The sequence below is a fragment of the Cygnus atratus genome, chromosome 1, assembly GCF_013377495.2.
Source record: "Cygnus atratus isolate AKBS03 ecotype Queensland, Australia chromosome 1, CAtr_DNAZoo_HiC_assembly, whole genome shotgun sequence".
In the NCBI taxonomy this organism is placed as follows: domain Eukaryota; kingdom Metazoa; phylum Chordata; class Aves; order Anseriformes; family Anatidae; genus Cygnus; species Cygnus atratus.
This window is the reverse complement of record NC_066362.1, coordinates 181247443-181272983: the sequence shown is the minus strand read 5'-3', so window position 1 is coordinate 181272983 and position 25541 is coordinate 181247443. Positions and strand designations below refer to the sequence as shown.

Genomic DNA, 25541 nt, shown 5'->3' with positions numbered 1-25541 from the left:
CAAGCCCTTATCCTTTTTGTTTGCAAAACGGGTATTCATGAAATAAACGTGCTGTTCGTTGGTTTTGTTCATAATTTATTTTGAGCTTGCTGCAGTAGTATTATTGTCAATTCGTTTACGCACACAAAATGAAATGCTTAATAAAGGCAAAGATGATTATAGAAAGGCTGTGGGATTAAACACTTCTCTTACTGCCTTTTACAGGTGCTTAAATGCTCGAGTAACATTTCTGAGGGCTAAAATTTGATCATCAGTTTTCTTTGCCCTTCCCGGTAGCATGCTCTTTTCTACTTGTTTCCTGGAAATATTTGAACATCACTGTATTTTCTTGGAATAAATACTGGCAGAAAGAAAACATCAGTCTTGAATAATGAAAAACACCCCCTCGATTTTAAGTTCTTCCCAAATGTTCAGTGTCAGTTGCTTGCACTTTCATCCGACCAGCTAAAAGAAACAGCACCATGTGACTTATCTGAACAATCACAGCCAATCGACACAGTTCAATAATGACCACAAAAATGACAAAAACTGCTCACAACTTGGGGTTTGTGTTTTCTAAATGGGAAACGATTCACTAAGTAGGAGAGACGTTTGAGGATACTGGACAACGGATCTTTTAGGATACCGTAATCTACTAGCACGAGGTTTTCACAAGGTGAAAAAGGCCAGATCAATGGGATTCGTTATGTAGGGTGCATGAAATGTGACTGATTTATGCAATAAACCCCCGTGGGTTATTCCTGTGTCATGCCTTCACTGACACAAGCTTTCCCAGGGTATTATGTGTGTATTGTTAGGTACACACATACAAAAAATAATTCTACGGAAGCACTTTCCAGTAATTAGGAAGGAATGCGTTCCCACAAGTCAGACTTTGGGAATTCCCTCCTTCTCCAAGCGGAGGAAACACAATTCCCACTGCTCCTTCCATCAGAAGCCGGCAGATTCTGCAGATCCTCTCCCGCACACGCCCCTCCTGTAGGGCTGCACCGAGTCCCTCAGATCACCAGCTTCTCGATGCTTAAAGTACTCGTTTCGTCCTCTTCGTTTGAGCCAAAATACCCAGGCAGGTCGATCATTTGTTGCTCTGCCTCAGTTAAACCGAAGGTGGTATTATCATAAAAGGCAAACTCAGGGTCCAAGGGGAAGCTCTGGCACTTGTCCTTTCGGTACTGGGCAGGACTGACCGTTAGGCCTCTCTGGCAATTATCTTTGCCAGCTGAGCCCGGTTCCTTCCGCCACTCCCCTTTGGGGTTGGGCGAAGGGCCCCGCTTGCTTCGGCTGGGCTCGGGCTTTTCAGCTGCCCTCTCCTGACCGGCAGGCTGGCGGTCAGCGACGGGATCCAGCTTCTTCCCTGGGGGACATGCCCTGTGGTGGCACTTCGCGCCGCGGCCCTGCGGTTCGCACGGCGCCACGGTGCCGTGGGGTTGATCCAGCTTGTCGCAAGTCGGGTTGGCGTTCCTCAGTTTCGGCCGTGCTCTGTCCTCCAAGCCCTGCTCCCACGTTCTGGTCCTGGAGTTGTAAAGAGGGGTCTGCCGGGGGGTGAGGGTGGACATGCTTCTCTCTCTGAAAGGCCTGGCCTTCTTCGTTTCGTGGAAACTGGCTGTTCTTCTGAACTGCGGGTTCCTGTGACAGCCCCTCTCCGACATCTCCCCTCTGTTATCCTGGTGTTTGAAATGAGCTCTCCTTACCAAGGTCTGCGTGGGGCTCATCGCAGGATTGGCCTGGGAGAACGGAAAATCCAGCCTAGGGTTACAGCCCTCTCCCGGGAATTTGGGCTGACCAGCTGGATGGTCCAGAAATGGAGATTTGATCCGAAATTTGTTCGCCACGGCCTCCTCTTGGTTTTCTGCACTCAGGGGAAGCATTGTGGTGGCACCGACAACCGTGTCCGTGAGGGGGTTCTGAGAGACGTGGTACACCTTGGTGGTCTCAGTCAGGCCCTTCTTCTTCATCTCTTTCAGCTGCTGCTGTGCGAGGCGGTAGCTGAAGATCGGAGGGATTATTTTTTGGGCATTTGGCTGAAAGCTCTCGCTTCCAGAGACATCATCTTCCTGGGCAAACTGGAGGCTTCGCCTGTAGGTCAGAGGAATGGTAACGGGGGCATCCCCTGCCTCAGTGAAGCTGTCCCGCTGCTTGTTGCCCTGGCAAATGTTCTCTTCGTCGGAGTTTTTCCGAAAGCCAGGGGAGTGGACGGAGTTCCGACGCACAGCGGCGCTGCACTTCTGAGCTTTGCAGAGCTTTCTCCACAGGGTGATGAGGACGGTGGCAAAGATGATGAACAAGCACAAGGAGATACCTGTGATGGTGACTATGTTATTTGCTTTCTGGTCCTCTCCTGGCTGGACAGAAGGTGGGATGGAAGGCTTGGCAACTGTAACAAAGAGCACACACGTCTGTCACCAGAGCTGCATTGTCATCAGCATTTTGGTATTTTAGGATGGATACTACAAAGCAAAAGTAATTAATTAATACAGTACAGTAAGATTTGCTCATTGTAGGTGACTTCCTACTGATCACTTTGAACTGGCGGACACAGATTACTCACTTTCAATCAAAGGACCCGAAGACCTTTCAGATGTAATCGTTACCTTTGCGTGTTCTGCCCTTTCCATAAAACACTCCCATATTTGTGTAAAATGGGATAATAATACTTGCCCTCCTTTACAAAGTACATCAAGATCTCCTGGTGAGAAGTGCTGTGAAGGGGTAAAAATAACCCTAGTGATGCTAGTAGTTCAGGTATCACTCCAAAATTATTTTTAGGATGGCTTAGAGAAGTGTGAGAATTATTGACTTGTGAGCTCTGCAGTTTGAAGAGAGCACTGGCAGTGGAAGCGTAACTTTTCAGAGCAGCCATCTGGGGACGCTTCTTCAGCTGTTGCCCAGTGTTGTCCCTGGAGAGGGCAAAACCCTTTCCCCTGTTCAGCAGGATCCTAACAGGTTCCATTGATGTGGTGCCATGGGCATTCTGGTATTAACACTCTTTTGTTGTGAACCGGAGACGGACCTTCAAACGGGGCAGAATACTCTGCTAACTGGTAATATCAACACCTCAAAGCTTTTCACAGCCCTATTTGAACCTCTCGCCTGTACATTACACCACATTACAAGACTGAACCAACGAGAGATTGATAATTCTTTCTTTGGACAAGGTCTCCAGCATTTCAGTGGCAGCCCCAACCAGAATACAGCATGATTGAAAGCGGATAAACTGTTCCAGCAGCTAATCTTAATACTAGACAGCACTCACTTCCCAGTTTCTTGCAGCTAAACATCAGCTTCGTAAGGCCATGAAAATGCTGTTGGAGGACAAGGTTGCTCAGATGTGATTGTCAAGAGCTGGTCATGAAGCTGTGAGCTCAAACTGAACCACTTCACAGCCTTGCCCTAGTCCCTAGTTTCATCCAGGACTCGGAGCCTCCCATCAGGGTTATGGACAGTCTGTTGTAAGCCTTGCTAGCTGCTCCTGCCTGCCTCACAGTGCCTGTCCACCACACAAAATGCCTGTGCAGAAAAATGAGAAGTAGGCCCCAGTCTGAATGTACTGCCCATAATCCAGAAAAAAAATGCTCATTCGGCAGGGAGCTATTAAGTGTGCAGGATGTATTACCCCGACAAACACAGGCCAGAAGGTCCCAGGCTGCTACAACAGTGGATGTGCAAGGCAGCGGATGGTGGGCTGGAGGCACATTTCTTTGAGTCAGGGCTGTGAGACAGCCCCAAGACCTTTGAAAAATCCTGCCACGAGCCTAAGTTTGATCTTCATGTCACTCTGAGAGCTCGACATCAGCATGAAGAACAACGGCGCTGCCTGTTGAATATTTTCTGAGGGTCCCTAAAACTGACATTGAGCCCAGCACCACCACGCCCAGAGAACAAGGAGCGCTGCTGTTCTGAGCTCAACAGAGAAGGTGCGAGCCACATTTGCCCTGTTCATTAGCGCTGCTGCAGAGCAATCCATTCATTGCTCATCCTTCTCTCAGTCCCGTTTTCTCCCAGTTATTTTCTACGGACACAGTTTTCGATCTGTAATGCACATTGTGCTATACCACCTGGAGTACAAAGTTAGCAGCTAGCAAACAGCAAGGTTTGAAACTGGATCTAGTTACCCAGGTTTGCTCCTCTTGCCACCCAATCTACCTCTGCCCTTAGGCCGTGCGCTGGTTTCATTTCTTCAGCCATTTGCTCCATCTGCTGGACTAACGACTGCAGTGATAGCTGCACCGCAACAGCCTGCTCTGGAAAGGGGTGGACAGCTGGGGGAGCATGGGGGGTACACTGCCAGCCCGAGCTCAGACAGATGATGGACACCGTGTCAAGACACTGCTTGGGCGACGTGAGACTCAACGAGGCAGAACCAGATAGGTGGAGCTCTCTAAAAGAAGCAGCCTGGCTTGGGAGCAGGATGATTAAAAACCATCTGCAAGGCAGAAGCAAGTGATTTCTCCAGATGATTCTCTGGCAACGGGCGCTGATGCAGACCTCCTGTGCATGTGGGTTTTCTCTATACAAACCCTCTTTATTAAACCAGAGACCCCGCAGGAATGTGAGGGGGTTCCTCAGGTCCGCTCACTCTGCAGACCCTGCTCTGGGGTGCCTCAGACTGCAGCAGTTCTGTGCACCGTAACCACTCTCTGAGCTGCAGAAGAGTGTGAAACTGGCCAAAAAGGAGCCGAGTTCAATCAACAATCCAGTTCAGTATTTATTGACCCCTCCAGCAGGTAATACAAGGCACAAAACAGGAGAACTCAGTAGCAACTCTGGAAAAACACCACCTACCCCGTGGATTTTCTCTGGTGTCACCATTGCCCTCAGCACTCTGATGGAGACTGGCACAGAAAAGACAAGCAGCCCCAGAGCAGGGTATGAGCTTTAAACCGTGCCCCTAAACATCTGAACTGTTCCTCTCTGCTTACACTTGCAGCTTCACAGTGTAAGCAAACCTGCACAGCCAGCATTTTCTAGTGATGAAAAACAGCAGAAACCTTAACGATAATCTGTTAAAACATCTCAAGTGCTGCATGAAAACTGACAAAATGCAAAAACCTGCCTTGATGGAATAGCATTTTTAATATTCATCGTTATTTATTAATTTAACATTTTCCTTTCGACTGACCTCTCGCCCAATACCAACCCGCTTCTTACAGCGCTCCACAACACATTCCATTCCTGCCTATACGCTTTCATTCCGCAAACCTCTTGAAACCGGTTCAAGCCAACACTCCCATCGAAAAAGTAGCCCTGCTTTTTGCTGCTACATGTTCTACCCCTCTGCTGTCCTTCCATTTTCAGTGGCGCAAACACTGCAATGGCCATGTGATAAGCAACTTCCCTAAATCCCCACACCGGCCATCTTTTAGCTGGATCCACTGCAGTTCTCCACACTGCACTTTTGCCAGCAGCGGCATGGAAGCAGCCAAAGCAAGAGGTAAGGCATTGCTCACTTTGGCACAGCTTACAGCTATAATCTGTTAAATTATAGCCCGAGAGCCTAGGAGCCTGCACGGCCCTGACTGCCTCCCCGTCCCCATCCCTGCCAGGCTGTGGCACCTGTGGGGCACGAAGGCACTGGAGCTGGTACATCAGCCAGTTTCTGAGCCGGCGGACCTTTGGTCTCTCCCACCAAAGCAGAGAAAAATTGAAAGTTGATTACGAAGCAGCACAGGAAACAGAGAAGTGGCAGAGTAGGCTCAGCTGGAAAAAACATGAGGTCCTGTGCAGGTGACACTGGAGAACTTCTCAGCATCAGCTGCTGTCATGAATCCCACCACACCATGCATTTTGGAATCACACACATCTAAAGCTCTTTTACAGATACTCTCACTGCTGGCGAGACTTTTCCACACCTGTTCCAAACTACATCAAAAATACACGCCTCCTCTCGTTGCAAGCCAGAAAATTACACTTTTAACAGATTCCCACTGCCTGGAATCTTTAACCTGTGATTCAGATTATGTTCCCCTGGGCCTGAGATCTCTCCTCCGGCCCTTCCCCGAACCCTCAGCCATGCTGGAGATTTTCAACCACTTCCACGGCACCCACAGCATGCCTAAATCTTGGAGCCCTGCCTCCAGCTGTCCCACAAACACATGCATGCTCCAGCCCTACTCCATCAACCACAGAGATGTGATGCCCCCGCCCTTCAAATAACACACCACCTGCTTTTGCCAGGGGAGACAACGCAGAAGACAGCAGAGCTACGTACTCAAACAATCCTCCAGGGAACACGAGGAGGTCTCTTTCGCAGATCCAGCGCAGCCTGGTTTCGCCGGCGAGGAGGTGAGACACTCTCGGAAGCGCTCCCGGACGCCATCTCCGCAGGTGACGCTGCAGGGGCTCCAGGGCTGCCACAGGCTCCACGTTTCTGCAAACACACAAGCTCACGGCAATGAGGAACACGTCTGCCCCACCTCTAAAGACAAAGAAGGCATCGAACTGCCTCCTCTTATTCAAGAAAAGCAATAGATAACCAAACAAAGCAAACTGCAACACCAAAAGAGCAAGCGGATCCAGGGACCTGCTCCCATTCCCGTCAGAGGCTGGGGCACGGCTCCCACTTTTGCTTTCCTCTCTTCGCCCCACACTACACCACGCTCCGCTAACTGAGGCTGGCAGGAGCTGCCCGGAACAACAGCAAATGGAAATTAACCCACAAATCTTTTTAACAGCTTCCTAATTTATATATTCATAAAGCCCAATTCCTACCTGACAAATACTGCCTTTACAGCAGAGCAGCTTCACTGACTGAAGTGTAGTTACTCCTGATTTATGTGATTGTGAAAGGAGGAGAAGCCTACGAGGCCTAATGAAGAGGCAATACTGCTTTTCCTCTTTGTGATCTTCTTAGCACACAAATGTGTTATTGAGTCGTTCATCTGACAGCTTTACAGGTCCCCATTGTTTTATTGCTTATACAGAGGCAATTAACTCAAGATGAAATTTCACAGGTTTATTTATTTTATTTTACGTGAGGCAGGCTCAGGTTCTAATGCTAACTCAGATGTTGTCATTTTTTAAATGCAATCCCTTTTTTGCTTAGGTAACATACTCATCCAGTGCTCAGCACTCAAACTTCAGAGCAGTGAGGACCCAGAGACAGAAAGGGGCCATACCTGCCCACACCTGAAAGCTGTGACACTCAGACAGGACTGTAACTGTAAATCCCAAAATAAGGGATGAGTCCAGGTGCAGTCTTTAAGGACAAGTACCCTGGGAACTGTCCTGTGGGTCAGTCGACTCAACGGCCTGACTTTAAAACGTATCGGGAAGAAAAACAACAGACCAGTTGCTCCATTTCCCTGCTCAGAGATAAAACAGAAAATCAGATAAATCACAAAAAGCAAATCAGATTTTTCTTTTTAATAATTTATGGTTGCTACTGCCAACACGGGTCATGGTATTTAATTTTATTACCCAGTTGCTTTGCTGCTAGGATGCCACAGCGCTCCCGATCAGTGAGCAGTTTGTGATGTTACAGGACCAGACCGTGTTTGGCGACTGGAAGTGGCTTTGCGACTTCACCTTATATGGTCTGCTCTATTCGTAGCACGCTATTATTTTTTAAAGTCCCTAACAAAAATAAATACAGACGTTATTTAATAAATGTCACATTTTAACTGCTTTGGGCCCTGTCCTACAAACTTTTGTGGGCACGCCAGCGCGAAGTAACATCCATGTGAGCAGCGTGAGAGAACCAGCGGGGCTCCTTGCCCACATGAAGCCACCCACGTGCCTCGCAGGATGGGGCCCGGAGGTTTTCAGCTCCCGCTCGTGCTGGCAGCCAGGGCTGTAAAGCATGTGCAGGCACATCGGTGCGGATGCACGCTGGAGTACGTCTGCCCGGCCTCGCACGCAGCGCGGACTGGCATGGCAAGACGCCCTGGTGGCACTGCGGTCCGAGCCCACGCGACGCCGAGGGACCTCTCTGGGTATTTGAGGTCCTGCTCACACCAGCCAGTGAGCAGAGTGCTCACCGAAGGCAGATAAAAAGTGGCCATAATCAATAGCCAACCGATCCTTCTTCCAAAAGACTTCATAGTATACCAGCACCTGGGGTTCTCACGATGTCTTGATATCACGACGGACTCCAGCGGTGCCCCCACCCCTGGCAGAGGGAGGCAGGCTGTTTGGAGAAGCATGTAACCCCCCACAAACTAATTAGTGTGAGCAGCTGAGAAATTAGTCCCATGACTTCCAATGCGCAAGCTAGCTCATTTCCCTGTCTCCACACTCCCTGCTCTTCTTAGCTTCTGTTAATGACAGAGAGAGGCCCAGATCCAGAAGGGCTCTGGATGCCTCCACTACTAACACTGCTGAAAGCAGAGGGTGCCCAACAGCCTCTGCGTTCATGCCTGTGAGCTTTAACGTACACTTAGGACGGGTAATTTTCTAATTTTGATGTCAAACGCATGACGTGCCTGTTGCTCTGAGGCACTTTTCACTGACTTCAACTTCAGCAGAAGGCACAGAGCTCCTCAGCGCTTGGCATCCATAGCTTTGGGGCAACGACTGTGCGCCTTCAGCAGCAGGAGAGCAGGAAATGCTCCAGCTCCTGTGAAAGATGGAGATTTAAACCCTGCAACCCGCTCTGCAACCTCCTGCAATTACCAAAATGTGAAAGAAAATGAAGCAGTTTATTCTCCCCCAAGGAAATGAAATAATTAACCTCCATTTAAGAGAAACAGATCCAAAGTGCCGGGGAAAAAAACAGACGGTACGTACTGCAAACTAGCTCTAATAAGTGTGAATTTTTCTCATGTGCAGTTGAGGAATCAATTATCGACGTGAAGATAGCTAACTGATGAGTTAGTCTGAAAGAGCTGACAGTTGGCAGATCTGCCAACATGAAAGATAAATGCAATTAACTTGCGTTAATTGTTGCTCTGCGTAAGCATCTCTCCCCAAACTTCTGTGTTTCGGCCTTAGTAGGGCCGTGAGCCTGCAGTGCTGTCCTACAGCACAGGCGGTGCGGGATGCTCAGCGTCACCCGGACACACGAGGTAGGTCGAAGCACTCCAACAAGACCAGTAATATGGGATAAAATCACTACTTATTTACAGGCTCACGCAAAAACCTGCTAGCCTGGGGGACTGCAGGCTACTTGTGGAAGCTGAGATCAGTTTCTAGGTCCTGAGACCAGGCACGGTGGTGTTTGGCTAAGAGCTGGGAAACCATCCTTCTCAGCCATCCCGTGCTTCTCCACTTCCATGGAAATAAAGCCTGGGCGCACTGAAACGGTGGCATGCTCCAACAGGTTGCTCATTTGGACAATGAAAGGACGATCATCCTCTTGAAAGAAGAAAACCCAGACTCTGCCTGGGCTAATCATAGTCTTTTCCCCACAAACAGACATCTTTAAGAACTTCTGGGGCACTGTCTGAAATCTTTTCTCAGGAGCTATCCCGGCGAGTCCACAACACCCCATTTATTCTTCACATGCCAGGGACGTGGAGATTAAGGATTCACTGCCAGAAGCGAAGCAGGCTGGAGCACAAAGCCAGCCTCCCTGCATTAGGCTGTTTCTAAACAAATGCAGGGCAGAAATGGATTGAGGCAACAGAGCTAATTGGTTCCCAGATCCTCGTGCAGATAGCAGGCAGGGCTGATTCACACTGCCTTACGCAGGGAGCAAGAGTTTGATGCAAGTCTTGTATCCACGCCCGACCCCTGGATACTCCTTACTGCACACTTAGTGACTGCTTCTCTCTCCAGAAGAGCTTTTCCTACCTTCCTCCTTCCCTTTGCTGGCAACAGCTCTACTTGTGCCCTGCGGACCTTCCGGTATTTTTTTGGGCAGGTAGCAAAAATCCGATGTGAGAGAAGGCAACAAAATTCATCCCTGCTGTCAGCAAGCGCAACAGACTTCATTAGGATTTACACCAGGGTTGAAACTGGTCTTGGGAGTGTAACTAAGAACTGTAAAAAAAAAAAAAAGTAGTTAATTAACACTAGAAACATGAAGAAAATATGCCCGCTTATATGGCATAGCACTACTGAGTAATTTTATCAGAGCCATCCCGAATGACTCCAGCCAGACACCAGCTAGGATGTGAGACATCTTCCTACGGAGAGCTGAAGTCCCACTGCTGGGGACACTCAAATCCCAACCACGCAAAGCACGGGATAACGTGTTGAAATGAATGAGCCCGCAATGCTTCTGCTGCTGGCTAAAATGACCTGGCAGAGTTTTCTTTCTCAGACATTCAGATAATTCAGTCAGGCGTGGGGAAAATCTTAGCTGCATGGCTCTCTCTTAGTCATCTCCGTGAAGCCGTTAACGCTGCGCCGAGGTGAATGAAGTGACTCACGTCTCTGTTATTTTTTCACAGGTTCTCCAGCTGCAGTCTACAGAAAGCTCCACGGGCACAGGCTCGCATTTAATGAACTTATTCCCTATGTTTAATAGATAGATTCACAGCCTTGGAAAACACAGGGTTGGGGTTTTTTTTGTGACACTTGTTCTGAAGCTGATGCCCCCTGCTGGAAAAGCTGCTGTTCTGGCCTGCCCAGGGTGACCAGAAGCCTTCTCCTTCCTCCTCCAGACACAAGACAGACAGATTCCTCTTCCACGGGCTGCCCAAAGCCCACCAGGGATGAGGAATAAAGAGCTGGATCAACAAAGGGTCAGGAAAATAACTGATGCCTGATCTATGGAAAGCAGGTGTTGCAAAATCAACTTTATCTCATCTTCTGTGGTTTGGATGAAGATAATTTTAATGATTTAGGAGCTTTCATCTTTTACAAGAGAGTATCTTTGTTTCATAATAACAGAGCATATGCTAAATAGAGGAAGAGCTGGCGGAGTGACAGATTTGATATGCAATCGTCAACAGAAAATCATCACCGAGTGGGAATGCATTTGGAGAGATTTCAAAGGGATAAGGATAATGTTTGGTGCTATACAACGCTTGCCTCGGTGACAGGAAAATAAATATAAAATTGTTATTGAGAAAATATGCCACTGCTGTGATGACACGGGGAGATACCACAATTGCACGCAGCAATGTAGGTTCCATGATAAGTTAGGACAACTCACAGAAAGTGGATTGTAGATCAGCCAAATGCAAAATGTAGACAGAAGGAATACAAGCTGTACCCACAGAATAGACCGCGGAACTAAAAGGTCATGTGTAAGAACAGCTCGAGGGTTTCCAGGGTGAAAGCTACGGCAAAAGTCAGCTAGGCAATCTGTGGAAGTAAAAGCAGAGGATCAGTAAGGAGGGAGCTCGAGCTACTGCTCGAACGGCGTCAGGGAGGAGGACGTTAGAAGATGACACCCAAAGCCGGTACCCGTGTCGTCAAATAAAAAGGATTGCTAAAAGAAATGGAAATGGAGCCCCAAAGAGCCAGAACATTAATCAAATCCTGAAGAAAACGCCTTTCAGTTAAGGACTCGATCTATTCAGTTTATCAAAAAGAACACTGAGGTTATCTGGAAGGACCCACACAATTTGGATGTGCCAACGCCTTGCAGGGGGAAGACAATGGGTAGCAAACAGCTGCCTCGTCTGGCAGAGAGCAGCAGAGCAAGAGCCCCTCACTGGAGGCTGGAGCTAGATGAGCTGAGTTATGAAATGCACCTACTTTCCTTTTCCCTGCCGCAGGGGCAGGGGCTCAGGAGAAGGCCTCCTTCAGCCCCCACAGACCACGGAGGTTCGCCTCGCTTCGGACCGCCGCGCTCCTCCCCGAACACCCCGCTCCTCTCCGGCGCTGCCTGGGGGCTTTGAAGTCTCACGGATACCGCCACGAAGGCAGACGTGCTGCTGTCTAATTAATTTCGGGTTGACATTTTCTTTAAGGCGACGTGGTTTCGCTTTCATCGGCTTCGTCGACGTGACACTTCCAACTTGCCAGCTGTTGACTTGAAGGCGTTCTTCACGAGCAGCCTGATTTCTTTCCGCTGCACTTGTGGGGATGGTGCTAACGTGCAGCTCCGGGAAACAAAGCGACTTGCAGGCATTGCTTAAGGTGGATTTCAACAATTAAAACCAGTCAAATATTGGGCACAGAAACGCAGCTGTGTCATATCCTACATATTCATCTGTCAGGGCAATTAGCTAGATAGTATCTGCGTGCCATATAAATACCACCCAAGCACAGAGAAAGAATGAGAGTTCTCTCTTCCTTTTTCCTTGAGAATTATCTCGATGAAGGAAGTGTGCTTTCATTTTTAGGTGGACTTTCCCGTGCCAAAGACCGAGAGCGCCAACAGAGAATACAGATGGAAAGTTAAGCTCCAGAGAAGAACTACGTACCCGGCTTGGCATGTGGTGAAAAGAGAGGTCATTCTTAGTACAGAGTGTTAATTAAAGAGCTCACAATGTCAGAATTAATGAAGTAGTACAAACCACACAACACAAGAAACCTAGTTTAGGTAGGCTGTGTCTGGACCACGTCCTGTGCTCCTTGTCTCCCGATCATCCCACTCAGAGACCTGCCCAGGAGGTGCAAGGACCCCTTTTTGGCTCGAGCTCCTGCACTTCCTTTGCAGGAAACCAGGGTGGGGATGTGTCGAATACATCTCCAGCCTTTCAACCCAAGCTCTTTGAAGTGTGCCCATGGGAAAGACTAATTCATAACCTATGGGTGCAAGCCTGCTCCAAAACTTCAGAGCATTTACTTTTCTCTTCCAGGATGTGGGCAACACAACCTAACCCAACCCCAATCCCCTTTACACATGCAGCCCATCCCTTGCTACAGTTTTCTACAAACCAGAGGACATCTGGCTTATCTGCTTCCTCTGCCGTGCTACTGTGGTGAGTAGACCCTGCCAAACCATGGACTACTACCCCCAAGAGCCTATGAGGCTACACCTATGTAAGTTGTAGAGAGAAAAAGTAAAGAACGTATGGATATTCCTTAATCAGGGCTGAGAAATGGGCTCAAGTTCTGTCTTGTGACCATCCTTAACTATGATCACTCCTTAACTGCGATCACTCACACTCCTGGATGCAGTGTTGGCCTCTGCCAACCAGCACTCTCCCAGAGCATGCCTGGCCACAGCCAAAGGACTCCACAGACCACACAGACTGTCCCCACATGGCAGGTTGTATGAATCTAGTATTTTCGTGGAAGAAAAGAGTTTAGCTGTATGGATGTGACCCATGCTCTGGCAGGTGGCCTTATGGGTCAGGAAATGGACTGTGATCTGTTTTAAGCAGCAGCAGAGATACGGCTTGAAAGGCTGCTGCAAAAACCCCTCCAGCTGCCCAACTGATGACACACAAGTGTCTTTTGCTATGGCCAACTCTTGATTCATGTCATCAAAATTTGTGTATCTAGCATGTAGGATTTTAAACTCCCAGAGCAAACAAGGTAGAAAAAGACAGCCAGACAAGGATTCAGCCCCTGTATCTTCTCTACCCATCTTAGCATGGGATGAATCACCCTTGGGAGATGTCTGCCTCTCTCAACTAAACAGCGAGACAGCTACTTAATGTTGGACATTTGGCTTCTAGACACTTAAATGCAGTATAGGTATCTCCAGTGGGTCAGATCTACTGTGGTCGCTTCTTAAACCACTGAGAAAGCCAAGTTTCAGCTTTACTGGAACTAGATGGATCCATCATTCAAACTGTCCCAAACTGTTTTGGTTGGTACTTAGCCTTCACTTTAGTTAAGTTTTAAGTCTAGTTTTAAGTTTAGTTTTAAGCTATCACTGTGGCCTTTGTTACCAAATGTCTTTGTGTACACCTCTACACAAGCCTAATCCATTTTGCTCCCATCTGTATATGCCTTTACAACTATTTTTTGCTGGTGCGGAAGACCCAAAAGGCAGCTATTCAATAAGAGACACTACAATCAAACCGATTTATCATTACCCATGTTGGCTGGGAAGAGTGCTGATTTCTGCTAAAAGAAAACAAACATCGGTACAAACCCATATTCCTTTGGATCATCATACACTCCTTAACTCTCGTTGGGAAATGGCTTCGGTTTGAGAAATTATAGAGGTCAAAGCAGTATTTGTTCTTCCCCACATCAAACAAAGTGCAGTTAAATTCTGTCCTGTTGTCTCCTGGGTGAAGGGTGCTCTCATACAGCCAAGACGTTCTTAGAGTAGGATGCTTGAGAGCCTCTTTATAGACGACAATTTTGCCACCGATAGAAGTGCACGGGGGCGAGACTACGAAGACCTGAACCAAAGTTTTGCACACTGCTTCTGGTGCCACAACCAGTCTGTATCCAAATTTGTGGAGGAGATCTATGGGTCCCATGGAGGCAATAACAGAATGTGTTGCTAACGATTTCAGTAACACAGTGATATAAGTTTCTTGACCAACATGCGGGCAATCAAACTCTACCCACTGGGACTTAGACAGCAGGATTCCTTTGCTAGTTCTAACGCCCAGCATCTCATCAGAGCTCACTCTTCCTAGTTCATAAAGGGCGCTGGTGAATATCACATCCAGCGAAACCACTGTCTTGTTCGTGGCACACAAGTGCTCGTTTGTAAAAAGTCCAACCTGAAGGGAGCTTCCAGGCAGCTCCGAGGTCTTGTTCAAATCAATGTGAAATACAGGCCATTCCACGCGGAGGGTGGACGTTCTTCCCCTTGCAGCAGCACTGCTATTATCGCTGGGAGAGACCATTCTGAACAAAAAGTCCCCAGCACTCATGAAATAGAAACACTCAAACTCTACCATCCCCTGGGACTCATTCACGGGAAGCTGTTTTCTTGCAATGATCTCGTTGGTGCTGGCATCCAGCAAGAGGATGGACGGGTTCTCTGCCGTCACATTACCACTGCTGTAGTACCGATATTCCACAGACACCGTGTCGTTGCTGAAGGCTACATGACCTGGGCGCTCCAACAGGAGGTACTCGGCTTCACCCAGAACTGAAAGGAAAACAGTGTAACAACAGTGTTAAGAAACAGAGAGATAACCGACTGCTTATGCAACTTACAGAAGAAAATACATATTTATAAAGTGGATATTTAAGAAATCGTGCTCAAACTTTCAAAAGTGAATCAGATCACCAAAAAAAAAAGTTGTAACTAGAGCAATTAAAGCTCACCACCTCCCCTTTGTGCAGGGATGGGATATGGAACAGCTCAAAGCTCACTGTAGCAACACGCTCAGGAAGGTTAAAAAAAAAGGTTTCAAAAAAAAAAAAGATTCACAGAAAACTTCATTTCTAGGGATAGACCGTGAAAATCTGCACTTCTTTCACTTGTAGATTCCTAAAGCCCACTTCACAATGGCCAGCTGTTCTACTTATTTTAGCAAAAAAAAAATAAAAACAAAAAAAAAGTAGTTTCTTAATACAGAAACATGAAAAATGTCCCTCAAATTAAATAAAATAGGAAGTCTGCATGATGCTTTTTGAAGCCTCTTCTCTTGCTCTGTCTTATGAATCTTTCATTTTGCTCATTTGCATCACAGAGACACTTGAGTGAAAGAGCTGAAAATAACAGTGATGGTGACTGCAGCACTTTTCTTGTCTCAGATGTGGTGCAACATGTCTAAATGACATCATTTCATTATAAATGGCACAGGCTTTTTAAACGCACTTCTTGCATGACCATGTTTGTGCAAGTTGCCAAATTATCCTGAGACGTGCTGTAACTAGTGGGAATAGATGATATCTAAAGCACTGGATTGAGAAGATCACATTTCTGTTCTCAGCTCAGCTAGCTTTTCTGCGTTGCTTGAAACTTAAGGATTTCAGACGTAGAAAGGTTACCCGAAAAATGGGAACTGCATACATTTATTCTAGATAGAGAATGTGCTGTGAGACATCTTTATATAATAAATTGTCTGGAAAAAGGCTTCTGAGTCTTGGATGGAAGGTGCTATGCAACTGTTAAGACTTCAGCTAAAGCAATCCTTCAGTAAGCAGTATCGACTAACAATACTCTGACTTGTTCAATCTGTTACATATGTCTTAAGATTACCTCAAAGAAAGCTGTGCTGGAAAAACACTGCAAGTGCCAAGGCAAGCACTCAGCATTCAGGAGTAGCAGGACTCATCTCACAGAATACTAGACAACTACCACTGCAAGCTTCAATTTGAGTTCGTCCCCTTGGATTCACTTTCCTGTCAGCAGAGAAAGTTTTCAGGAAGCAATTCATCTGACCAGCTATAGCCATTTACATCGGCGTGCGCCAGAACAGCCTATTACTCTTCACCAGCTGTAACAGGCGGTTAAAATAACCAGCTCCAACCACATCCCTACCGTCTGGATGAAGGTTGTACGCACAGCCTTACACATATAAATCATGTGTATGCTCTTACATACATGTGCTGTTAAGTCGGCCTTTAATTTGCATGAGTCAATACCAATTTTTCCACAAGATCCTGCTTCGTTTGGCAGATGGATGGTGCCTGTTACCAGAGGGCTCTTTTATTCTTGTCCTTCCATGGGTGGTCCCATGTATTATTGACTGCACACCATCCCAAATCCATCCTGATAATACAGAATTATTCATTTCCCCCATGGACTTTTATTGGGCTCTTATCATAGTATATCAGTGTATTAGAAATATTCATGAGTTTATCCCTGCAATGGCCCTGAAAGATGAGGAAACGTCACCATTCTTGTTCAGTGTGTTAGGAACCAGGGCACAGACACAAAGGTGAAAACTTGTCAAATATCAACTGAACAACTATCTGGGCCTCTCAGAACTACCTGGCCTTTCTCACTTCTGTGCTGGGTGGGCGGCTGAGCACTGGCCCAGGCTGCCCAGAGAGGCTGTGGGGTCTCCTCCTGGGAGAGCGGCACAAGGCACCTGGACGGGGCCCTGGGCACCCTGCGCTGGGTTGGACCAGATGGCCTCCAGAGGCTCCTTGCAACCTCAACAATTCAACTCCAGCAAGTTCCCACCTTTCTTGCTCACCTCCAGCATGCCAGCAAGGGGAGCAGACAGCACTGAACAAGCACCTTCAGGGCCTGACATTACAAACATGGGGAAAGCTGCTGCCCTGGGCTGCACAGCATTGTGTGGGGCTGGCAAGAGGAGCAAAGGGAGTTGGAGCATGCTCAACCCCTCAGAGAGCTTTGTTGTTAACTCATCTGCAAGGACTTAGAAATGGACCGAGTCTGACCACATCCTCATACAGACAACAAAATGCATGTCCCAGAGCTTCATGAGCTCTCTAACATGAAGTTCCCACAGCTGCGTTAGAGTTTCCAAGCGAAATGGTTGCAAGTTGCTGGGTTTTTCTTTCTTTGAACGTGGGCAAAATGATGCATTTCCCTACAAAGGAATTGGCCAGATTCAACTTGGCTGAAATGTAATGAGGGAAAAAGAAATCAGGCCATGGCAAAAACCCAGCGTGAAAAATTTCAACTCCAGGCTTCAAATTTTCAACAAAAACTTTGATGTGATAGTAATGAAAAGCACTGATGTTTACACCTACTACTCTCCTCTCCTTACTCATTTGCACTATTTTTTATTTGGACTGGCCCACACCAGAAGAAATAACACCGCTGCGTATGCGTGTGGGAGGACTGGAGAGAGGCCAGGGGACTGCCGTGTAGCTCCCATCCACCCTAATATGGATCACTTGGGGAGTGAGGAAAGCGAGCATTACTGCAGGATGCTGTTACAGCACTGCAGAGCTCTGCCTGGCACCCCTCAGGTCACAGCATCCCTTCTCCCCTCTTTGTTTAATAAAACAACTTCACGTTCATAAGTGGCCCATGCAGCAGTTTTCCATAATGCTCCACAAGTTGCCAGTCAGAAGCAGCCAGCTTCCCCCGCGTGCTCCTTCAGCTGCCCTCCAGCCTCCTGTGCGTGCATGGCCCTGTCACAAGCCAAAACCTGGTCCCAGTTGTTTGGACACCCAGTCAGGGGCAGCTTTCAATGCGTTTGTATATTTTTGGTTGTCATTACAATGGTCTCCCACTGAATGGAGTCTGGCCTTGGCGCCAACAACCTGCCAGAGGAGTCTTTGCAAGAGCTCCCTCTCGGAAAGATCAAAAGGAAAATCCTTGTTTTTCTTCTGAAGAGCGAGAATTATTATTTGAGGGTGCTGTTCTGATATTTATTTATTTTTAATTGTGTTCAAGCCAACTTGGGTTGTGATGTTGGCTTGTCAGCCATCAGCACAACAGAGCTACGAAGAACAAACACATCAGAAAAACTGATAAGAAATGAGAATACTGAATACTGTTTTGTTGTATGCTAGAACCTTTTTTTTTTTGTAGCATTACAGTAATTTTCCACAATATACTTGGTCATTTAAAACGCAGTATTGGTGTAAAATTGAGACACATACGAGGGAAATATTTCTCTAAAAAGTATGTACACATGTGATGCTCAAAGATATGTCCTGTTTGTAAGTTATTTTCAGAATTACGGACTACCCTTTCACTGGAAATAAGGGAAAAGATGATGCACCTGAGATTTAGCTCTTTAACTGCACCTTTTAATTACTCACTGTGCCACTCTCTATAAAGTTCCCAAGCAATAGCTTTTACCTGTGAGTCAACTAGTAGTGAATGCCTGCAGGACTGGCTCACCAAGAACCAGTGGATATTGCAATCATTCACCTCACTTTCTGGATTAAGTGAATTCAATACTTATCTTCACTGCGTTACCCACTCAGAGCACTGTTCTTAACTTAGCCAGCTAACTTTTGTCTTATTAAAACAACACGTGGTACTAAAAGCCACAGACAAAAGTCACCACTTCTTTTAGACTTGAGCTCACCTAAGAGGCCAATTCTAGGTTCTTGGTAGTGTTTAGTGATCCCTTATTCTAGAGTGGAGATGGAGCAAGAACAGAGGTACAGGTAGCTGAGCGTATTTTCTCACGTACACAAGAAAAGCAAACTGCACACGTTCTCGGTCCATTTCTCTCCTTAACACCTGCTTTTAAATTATGCACGTAATTTTTGAAAGCATGTATCATTTACAAATTAAGAGTCCCATTTTCAAAATTTCTAAATCACTGAAATCACTGTGTAGTACAGAGTTGATTATCTTTGCAAACCTACCTTCTACTTAGTACATTCTTGGAAAAGACAGATGCCATGCATAGGATTCCCCTCAGACTTGTAGCTATCTTGTAGCTGTCTAAGCTAAACTAGGTGTTTAATCTCCGTTGACAGCTGAAGGAGAGGAGGTGCTTTCTCAACCCACACATCTCAGACTGCAGATGGGTTGGAGCTGCCCTCAAGATGTGCCATTTTGTGACTCAAACAACACTGATTGCATCAGACTAGCTGCCTAATTTTACATGACTAAAATTGAATGGATACGAATCCCATCCTTTGGCTTCTTACGTCGTCAAAGGAGAGAACACCTCGTTGTTCTCAAACGTCCTCTGAGTTGACAGCTTAAGTCCATCAGATGGGGTCTCACACAGTCATAGGAAGTTGCCTGTACTGTCTATGTTTCCATAGGTTCCTTTTACAGTTAACGGAGAGGAATGGGCAGTTGTATGTTGTGGTTCCTCCCACCCTGGTACAGACACCTAAAACAGACCTGTCTTCCAAGATATGTATTAAATGTTACGGAATACAAGTCTCAAAAGAGAGCAGAGCTCCTGTTACTGCTTCTAACACAGCCAGCCCCTTGATGATGCCCACAGAAATGTGCTCATTTATCTTGTTTGCTTCTCTGAGCAAATTCACAGCAGGAAAGGTTCCTGCTGGATCCAAAGGGGCAGCTTATGCAAGTTGAGTTGTCTTTTCCACCTACATATTGCACAAGACCTCGACTATATTCTGTGCAACGGTGGCTTGTGTGACCTTTTATTTCATCAGATATCCTACAAACAACACTATCCAAAACCACCTTGTGAATACGCGTCTCACAGTTTTCCCTTGAAAGCTCTAGTACTCACCGTAGTCACAGAGCACCACTAACAATAGATTTGAAAAATCTTTCAACATCTGTTTCATTCTGACCAGTGCGATCCCAGGTCCTTTTACTCCTCATGTCCTTCTTCAGCTCCAAAGTGCAGGCACGGTTTTCAAGAACACCTGAAAGTTTAAAAAATTCAGCTGTGTTGACTTTGCTTCGTAAAATACAAGAGGAAAGACATCCCACTAGTAAGAAAAAAAAATAAAAAAGCCCACACCATCAATTAACACCTTTCTCTCGTTTACCTAACCATTATTAATATTGGATCGATGGATAAGCACAACTACAATTCATTGTACAGTACATTTTCCATCTTTAAATGTCAAGTCCTGAGACAGAACAATAAAGACCTGTCACAATAATTTACCTTTGCACTGCAGTAACTGCTTTTGTGCATATCTTACATTAAGATCAACACCCACAACTGCAAAATAAGAAGTATTTTATACAAAATGTAACTCTGACCTCAACATCTGTAGATACTGGAGGTTTACTACTGCTATACAATTCAAACTGCCCTGTTTTCAGGTCTAGTAATATTATTTAGTTATCTCACTGGCTCTGTAAAAGATATATAACTGCTTTTTATGTCATTCAGACTGATCAGCTGGAGAAAGTGCTACCTTCCAACTTTTCCTCCATCATTTTTCAAGTTTACATTCTACGTAGCATTGGTCATGCCAACAAAAATTGAGAACCTTTTGAAAAGTTTCACAATTTTATTTCAATGTGCTTTAAACTAGTCATTACGAGTCTCACAGCAATCATATAAAACAGGCTGGAAGCAGAATGACAGCAGCAAAACCTACAGTTCGCTCCAGAAACAGAAGTAAGAGAGAATCTAAAAAGAGAAGATCGAGCTCAAAGGAGTCCTTCTCAAAATACGAGAATTGCTCTCTTTCGTATTGTATAGGAGTGTTTGAAAGTCAGCCTTACTGTGCTTACCGTCACTCAAACATGCAAGAAAATTCTTGTTCAATACAATTTACAACCTGATTTTATGAGAGAAAACTGGCACCGGAGCACGCATAAGTTAGGAGAGAAAAAAATTGCAGAACATAAACATAAAACGCAAGAACTGGGCATGACAAAGATCAGGTACGTTTTCAGGAATCATAAAAATAATGAGATATTTCAACAATAACATTCAGTTATTGACCTAAGAGTTGTTGACCTAAGATTCAGCCCATGTGTTATTTGAAAGCTTTTTAAATTGTTTTAGCTTCTTCGCCTGTCCACTCCGTGCCAATTCTCTCTCCGGTTTCTCATATACGCTTAATTCAAGTGGCTGGAGAGAATAATTTCTAAGAAAAGATTAACGGGAGCATGCACAGCCTTGCTCAGCAAAGGCCCATTACAACAATAGCTGTACATATTTACTGGGGAATCATCACCACCTGGCCCATGAACTTGACAGGGCTCCAGAATGAATTAGGCAGTGACAGCGATACCCCAAACACCCGGTTTCATTCCCTGTGCTGTAAATTACAGGAATACAAACCTTGTGCATCCAGCCAGGGGCAGGCTGATGGCAGAGAGTGGTGGAGGGCCAGCCTGCTCCTAGGGGCTGCTGCTCCCTGCTTGCCTGCCGAAGGACTCCCGAGCTGGCCCTCCTCTGCGGCACGCGGCACCGGCTACTGTCGAGAGACGTGGTGTCGTGTCGGAGGCTTGATGCGCTGGTGGTCCTGGGATTTAACCATTATTAACCATCATTAACCATTAATTGGGCATTTAAAGGAAAAAAAAAAAGAAGCAAAGAGTGATCCAAGAAAGAAAAAGCAGGTTATTAAAAAAAAATATTTGCAAGAGATGCTTTGGCCAATGGCATAACCATTCAAGGAAAATAGTAAGTAGAACTTCTGTGGCACTGCTTGAAACTGCACTGAACTAAAGAGGGGAAATAAAAATGCTTTATGGGCAGTAATCACAATTGCGCTGGGTGCCTTAATGGGTCCTTTCCATCTCTAGCTTGCTTAGCCACGTATTTTTCAAATGTCTTTTACAAATATTGTTTTTAGACAATCACACAGCGTCAGGTAAAATTCAAACCACCTTAATCTGAGCCTAACGAGTGACACACTGCAGAAAGGAAACAAAGCTACAGAAGAAGGAATACATCCTAGGGAAGAAAGAAAGAAGACCGGGCAGGAGAATACTCCTGAGATAGTTGCCATACATTTTAATTTGCGCATGTCAAGCTGACAGATGGAAACGCAGCATGGTTCATTAGACGGGGCACCGGAGTGAGACACAGGAGACCTGACTTCTGTTCCTATTTCTGCCACTGTCAGATGTATGATGTTAGCAAACCGCATCATTAATCCGCACCCCCCTCCCCATCCCCTCTCTCCCGCTCCGTGTTTGTAGCAGGAACTTTTCAGGAGAGGCTCTTTCTAAGCCAGTTTGTGGACACAGCCCAGCACCAGGGCCTTTGGGCATTTCATGAACCGGACCCCAACCCTTCTTCCCTTTTACCCTTTCATCTGTGTTATCTTGGTTGGCTTAGGGAAAGGCTCTGGCGGGCAGTGCAGGCAACACCCAAGCTGCAACCGGAGTATTTGAAACGGCACCAAAACTAACTTCCAAGCGCTTCCATCAGGTGCCTCGCCAAGTCCAGCCCGGGGCTACTTCTCCCTCTGCTGTCACTGGATGCAGCTGGAGCTCCCCAACTTACCAACCTAGTTGAGGCTCCCCTGAACAAATCCAAGGCTAACATGCATGCACAAAGTCTCTCTGAGCTTTCACACCTTTGCCAGCTGATTTCTAATAGCAGCTTTCAGCCTAAGAACTGCCCATCCATTTCTAACATAGCATTCCTCCTCTCCTTCCCCTCCTTCTTTCTCCACGTGTTTGTTCCTCTCCATTTTTCTCTCCCTCCACCCTGTTTGGTGCAAACACTACACTGACCTCTAAGCTTGGTTCACATTTCTTCCCCTTCAGCCACCTTCTTCCTAAAATTTTTTTTTTTCCTTCTCAAAAATTTCCCACTTCTTCACCTCCTGCCCCCAGCTCTATTGTTGTTCCCCTTCCAGCACCCGCAGAAAATCTTGCCTTTCAAGGCAGACAATGTATCTTAAATGGTTTCTATGCTATGCAGATCTTTTACCTCGAGTTCATTAACTTGACGAGATGAGCAGCGATTGAACAGAGGCGGCTATCAGACTTTGAATAATTGGCTTTTTTAATTTATTACTTTGGTGGACAAGCAGGGACTAAGGCTCTATTGTGTGAGATGCAGCAGACACACAGCAACAGAAAAAGATGCTTTCTGTTCCACGAGACGGTATAATGGGCTAACTGGAAATGGAAGACTTCCTCTCCAAAGTGAATTGGAAATGACAGATAAGGAGAGGATGAGCCATAAAGGGCCTTGGGAATGAAGACCAAGGGGCTTGTGTGTGATGTAAATGACACAGGAAAACTTCAAGTCCCTGCTCTGCAACAGATTTCCTGTATGGTCTTGGTCTCATCACTTAGCTTTCCTCTGGCTCTTCACTGGAAATAGCACTTCACTGCCTGGTACAGGTAATATGAGATGAAATCCACCACGAACTGCGAGGTGTGTTGGCACTGCAGTGTCAGGAGCCATGTAAGATCCGAAGATACAATTTCATTTACAACATTTTTTCTTCCCCAAATAAAGAAGTAATAGGACAGGTTATATACCAACTTAGTGCCACATACATTCACCTATTCGAATAATACCCCTATTTCTCTAGGTCATTAAAATTAAGTATTTCTGGACAGTCCATGGGTTTTACAACAACACCACCACCGACTGGATTTATGACTTCCAGTAGGTTTTCCAGCAGTATCAAAGGCCACAGAACAGATCTGATGTTTTACAAACCAGTCAGCTCCTCAGAGTGCCACGACCCGCTGGTTTAGCACAGCTAACCAGTTCCTAGCTTCGTCAATACATCACTCAGCAACCATTCCCCCTTCAGAGAGCAGAGGAGAGGCTGCAGTTAATAAGGGACCATCAGGAATCAATCAGCTACCCCATGAAGGAGCACTGGGCTTAAAGAGAATACAAATGCATTGGAGCCTGTATCTCACCCTGACCCTGGGTACCCTCGGCCCTCCTCATTGCAAATCCCTTGCAATGGGTTTTACAAGGGGTTTACAATTTATAAACATTTTGCAGTCACATTTGCAACCTGGAACTTGTACAACTGGGGTTATGCATGAGAGAGGCAGGCAGTAAAACAGCAACTCCAATCCTGAAAGTCCCTAAATCCTTCCTACGTTTCACTTGAGGAAGTGGCCAAGCAGCACGAGCAGCAAGAAAGAAGTGTGTATCCGCAACATTTCTGTAAATTTAAGATATTTTATCTGTCCGTCAGCAAAGACATTAATTATTTTTCCTTATTGCGGTGCGAGATGAGGCAGCTATTGAAGCGCAACCTCCTGCTGGGAATTTCAGAACTGCTCATCTAATCCTCCACCCCTGACATGAAAGCGGGAGCCCCTCAGGTGTGCGTCACGTTTTATCCCAATCTAATCGCTGCTGACCACTCGGAGCGGTCACGGCCAAAAACGTGCCGCTGCTCCCGGGGAGGAACTGAGTTGAGGGAGAAAAGTACGCGTGTGATGTCTGCCACAGCGGGGGGCTCGGGCTGCCATCCTCACAGGCATCTTCCCTTCTTATTTACACATCAGACAGTTTTACATTGTTATCAGATAATGGCTTTATTAAAATCATGCATCTAAATTTGCCAGGCTGGAACTGACAGCGCTAGATCTCCCTGCGTGCAGGCGAACAAATAATTAGCTGGCAAAGCCCCTTTTCATCGATATTTTAGGGCTGAGATGACAAAATCCCGGGGTTTCTCAGCCCCTATTGACAATGGCTCAGCAAGCCAAGAGCTGGCCAGCAATACCCAGCCCCTGAAACCGGAGGGCTACAGTGGAGCGAGTCCATGGACGAGGTTTACTTTGGAAAACATGCAGTGAAAATAAGTTTATTAAGCATAAGGTGGCTTGGGGGAAGATGTCCGAGCGGTAACAAATAACAAATGCAAGTAAATTAAATATGTTAAGATACCTCATACATACCTCGTGGGTTAAGAGACGAGCGCAGCCGTTTGATCTTTTCGTTCTCCTGTATATATTAATTTTTACGTTTACGTTATTTTTTCTGGACCCCCCCCCCCCCCGAGAAGTTTACCTTAAGGACCGGAGCACCGGGCACGGTCGCGACGCAGCCGAAATTCCGAGGAATTCGCTCGGGACTACCTGCACGAAGAGCAGAAAGCCGTCTCCGGGGCTTCCCAGCGATCCCATACGAAGGTTGGGTTTTTTTTGTTTTTTTTTGTTTTTTTTGCCTGAGGTGGCGGCGGCGAAGGGCAGGAGGAACAGGGCAGGGGGAGCGGCCGAAGGGCTACGAGGCTCCCTCCCTCCCTCGGCCGGCGGGGCCGGGGTAAATGGCGCTGCGGCTGGCGGCGGCCGCCGTGCGGGGGCAGCCCGCGCCCCTGGCGGCGAGGCGAGGCGAGGCGCTGCCGGGGCCGCTCCGCACCGCCCCGCACCGCCCCGGACCGGCCCTGCCCGGCCCTACCCGCCCGCTGCCGGGCTGTGGAGGCTCCCCTCGGCCGGAGCCGTCCCGCTGAGGGCCGCCCTCAGCCCGCCCCGGCACGGGTGTGGCGGCCCCGGGCCCCGCTGAGGGCCCGGCCCGGCCTCGTGGCCGCGTTTTTTGACGGGGCTGTGTGAGGCGAGGAGCCTC

General features: G+C 46.9%; 1 protein-coding gene across 2 annotated transcripts; it reads right to left on the bottom strand.

Moving 5' to 3' along the window:
* Positions 1–69: 69 nt before the first annotated feature.
* Positions 70–25298, bottom strand: THSD1 (thrombospondin type 1 domain containing 1). Of its 2 annotated transcripts, XM_035542597.2 has the most exons (6): positions 24990–25298; positions 21321–21504; positions 19800–19938; positions 13883–14842; positions 6209–6367; positions 70–2374 (listed from the first exon to the last, which is right to left on the bottom strand). In XM_035542597.2, the coding sequence occupies exons 3-6, from the start codon at positions 19855–19857 to the stop codon at positions 999–1001; spliced, it is 2553 nt and encodes an 850-aa protein (XP_035398490.1). In that variant the 5' UTR covers positions 19858–19938; positions 21321–21504; positions 24990–25298; the 3' UTR covers positions 70–998. The 2 variants fall into 2 exon arrangements, with proteins under 2 accessions (XP_035398490.1, XP_035398491.1); XM_035542598.1 differs by lacking the exons at positions 6209–6367; positions 21321–21504; positions 24990–25298 and having other exon boundaries at positions 999–2374; positions 19800–19857.
* Between the last annotated feature and the right edge of the window lie 243 nt (positions 25299–25541).

Bases quoted from the DNA above. Each gene is read 5' to 3' on its own strand.
- THSD1 (XM_035542597.2), bottom strand. From the start codon at position 19,857: ATGAAACAGATGTTGAAAGATTTTTCAAATCTATTGTTAGTGGTGCTC. The intron at 14,843-19,799 runs GTGAGTACTAGA...TTTTCCTTTCAG, and splicing joins AGTGGTGCTCTGTGACTACG to TTCTGGGTGAAGCCGAGTAC. The intron at 2,375-6,208 runs GTACGTAGCTCT...TCTTTGTTACAG, and splicing joins TTCCCTGGAGGATTGTTTGA to TTGCCAAGCCTTCCATCCCA.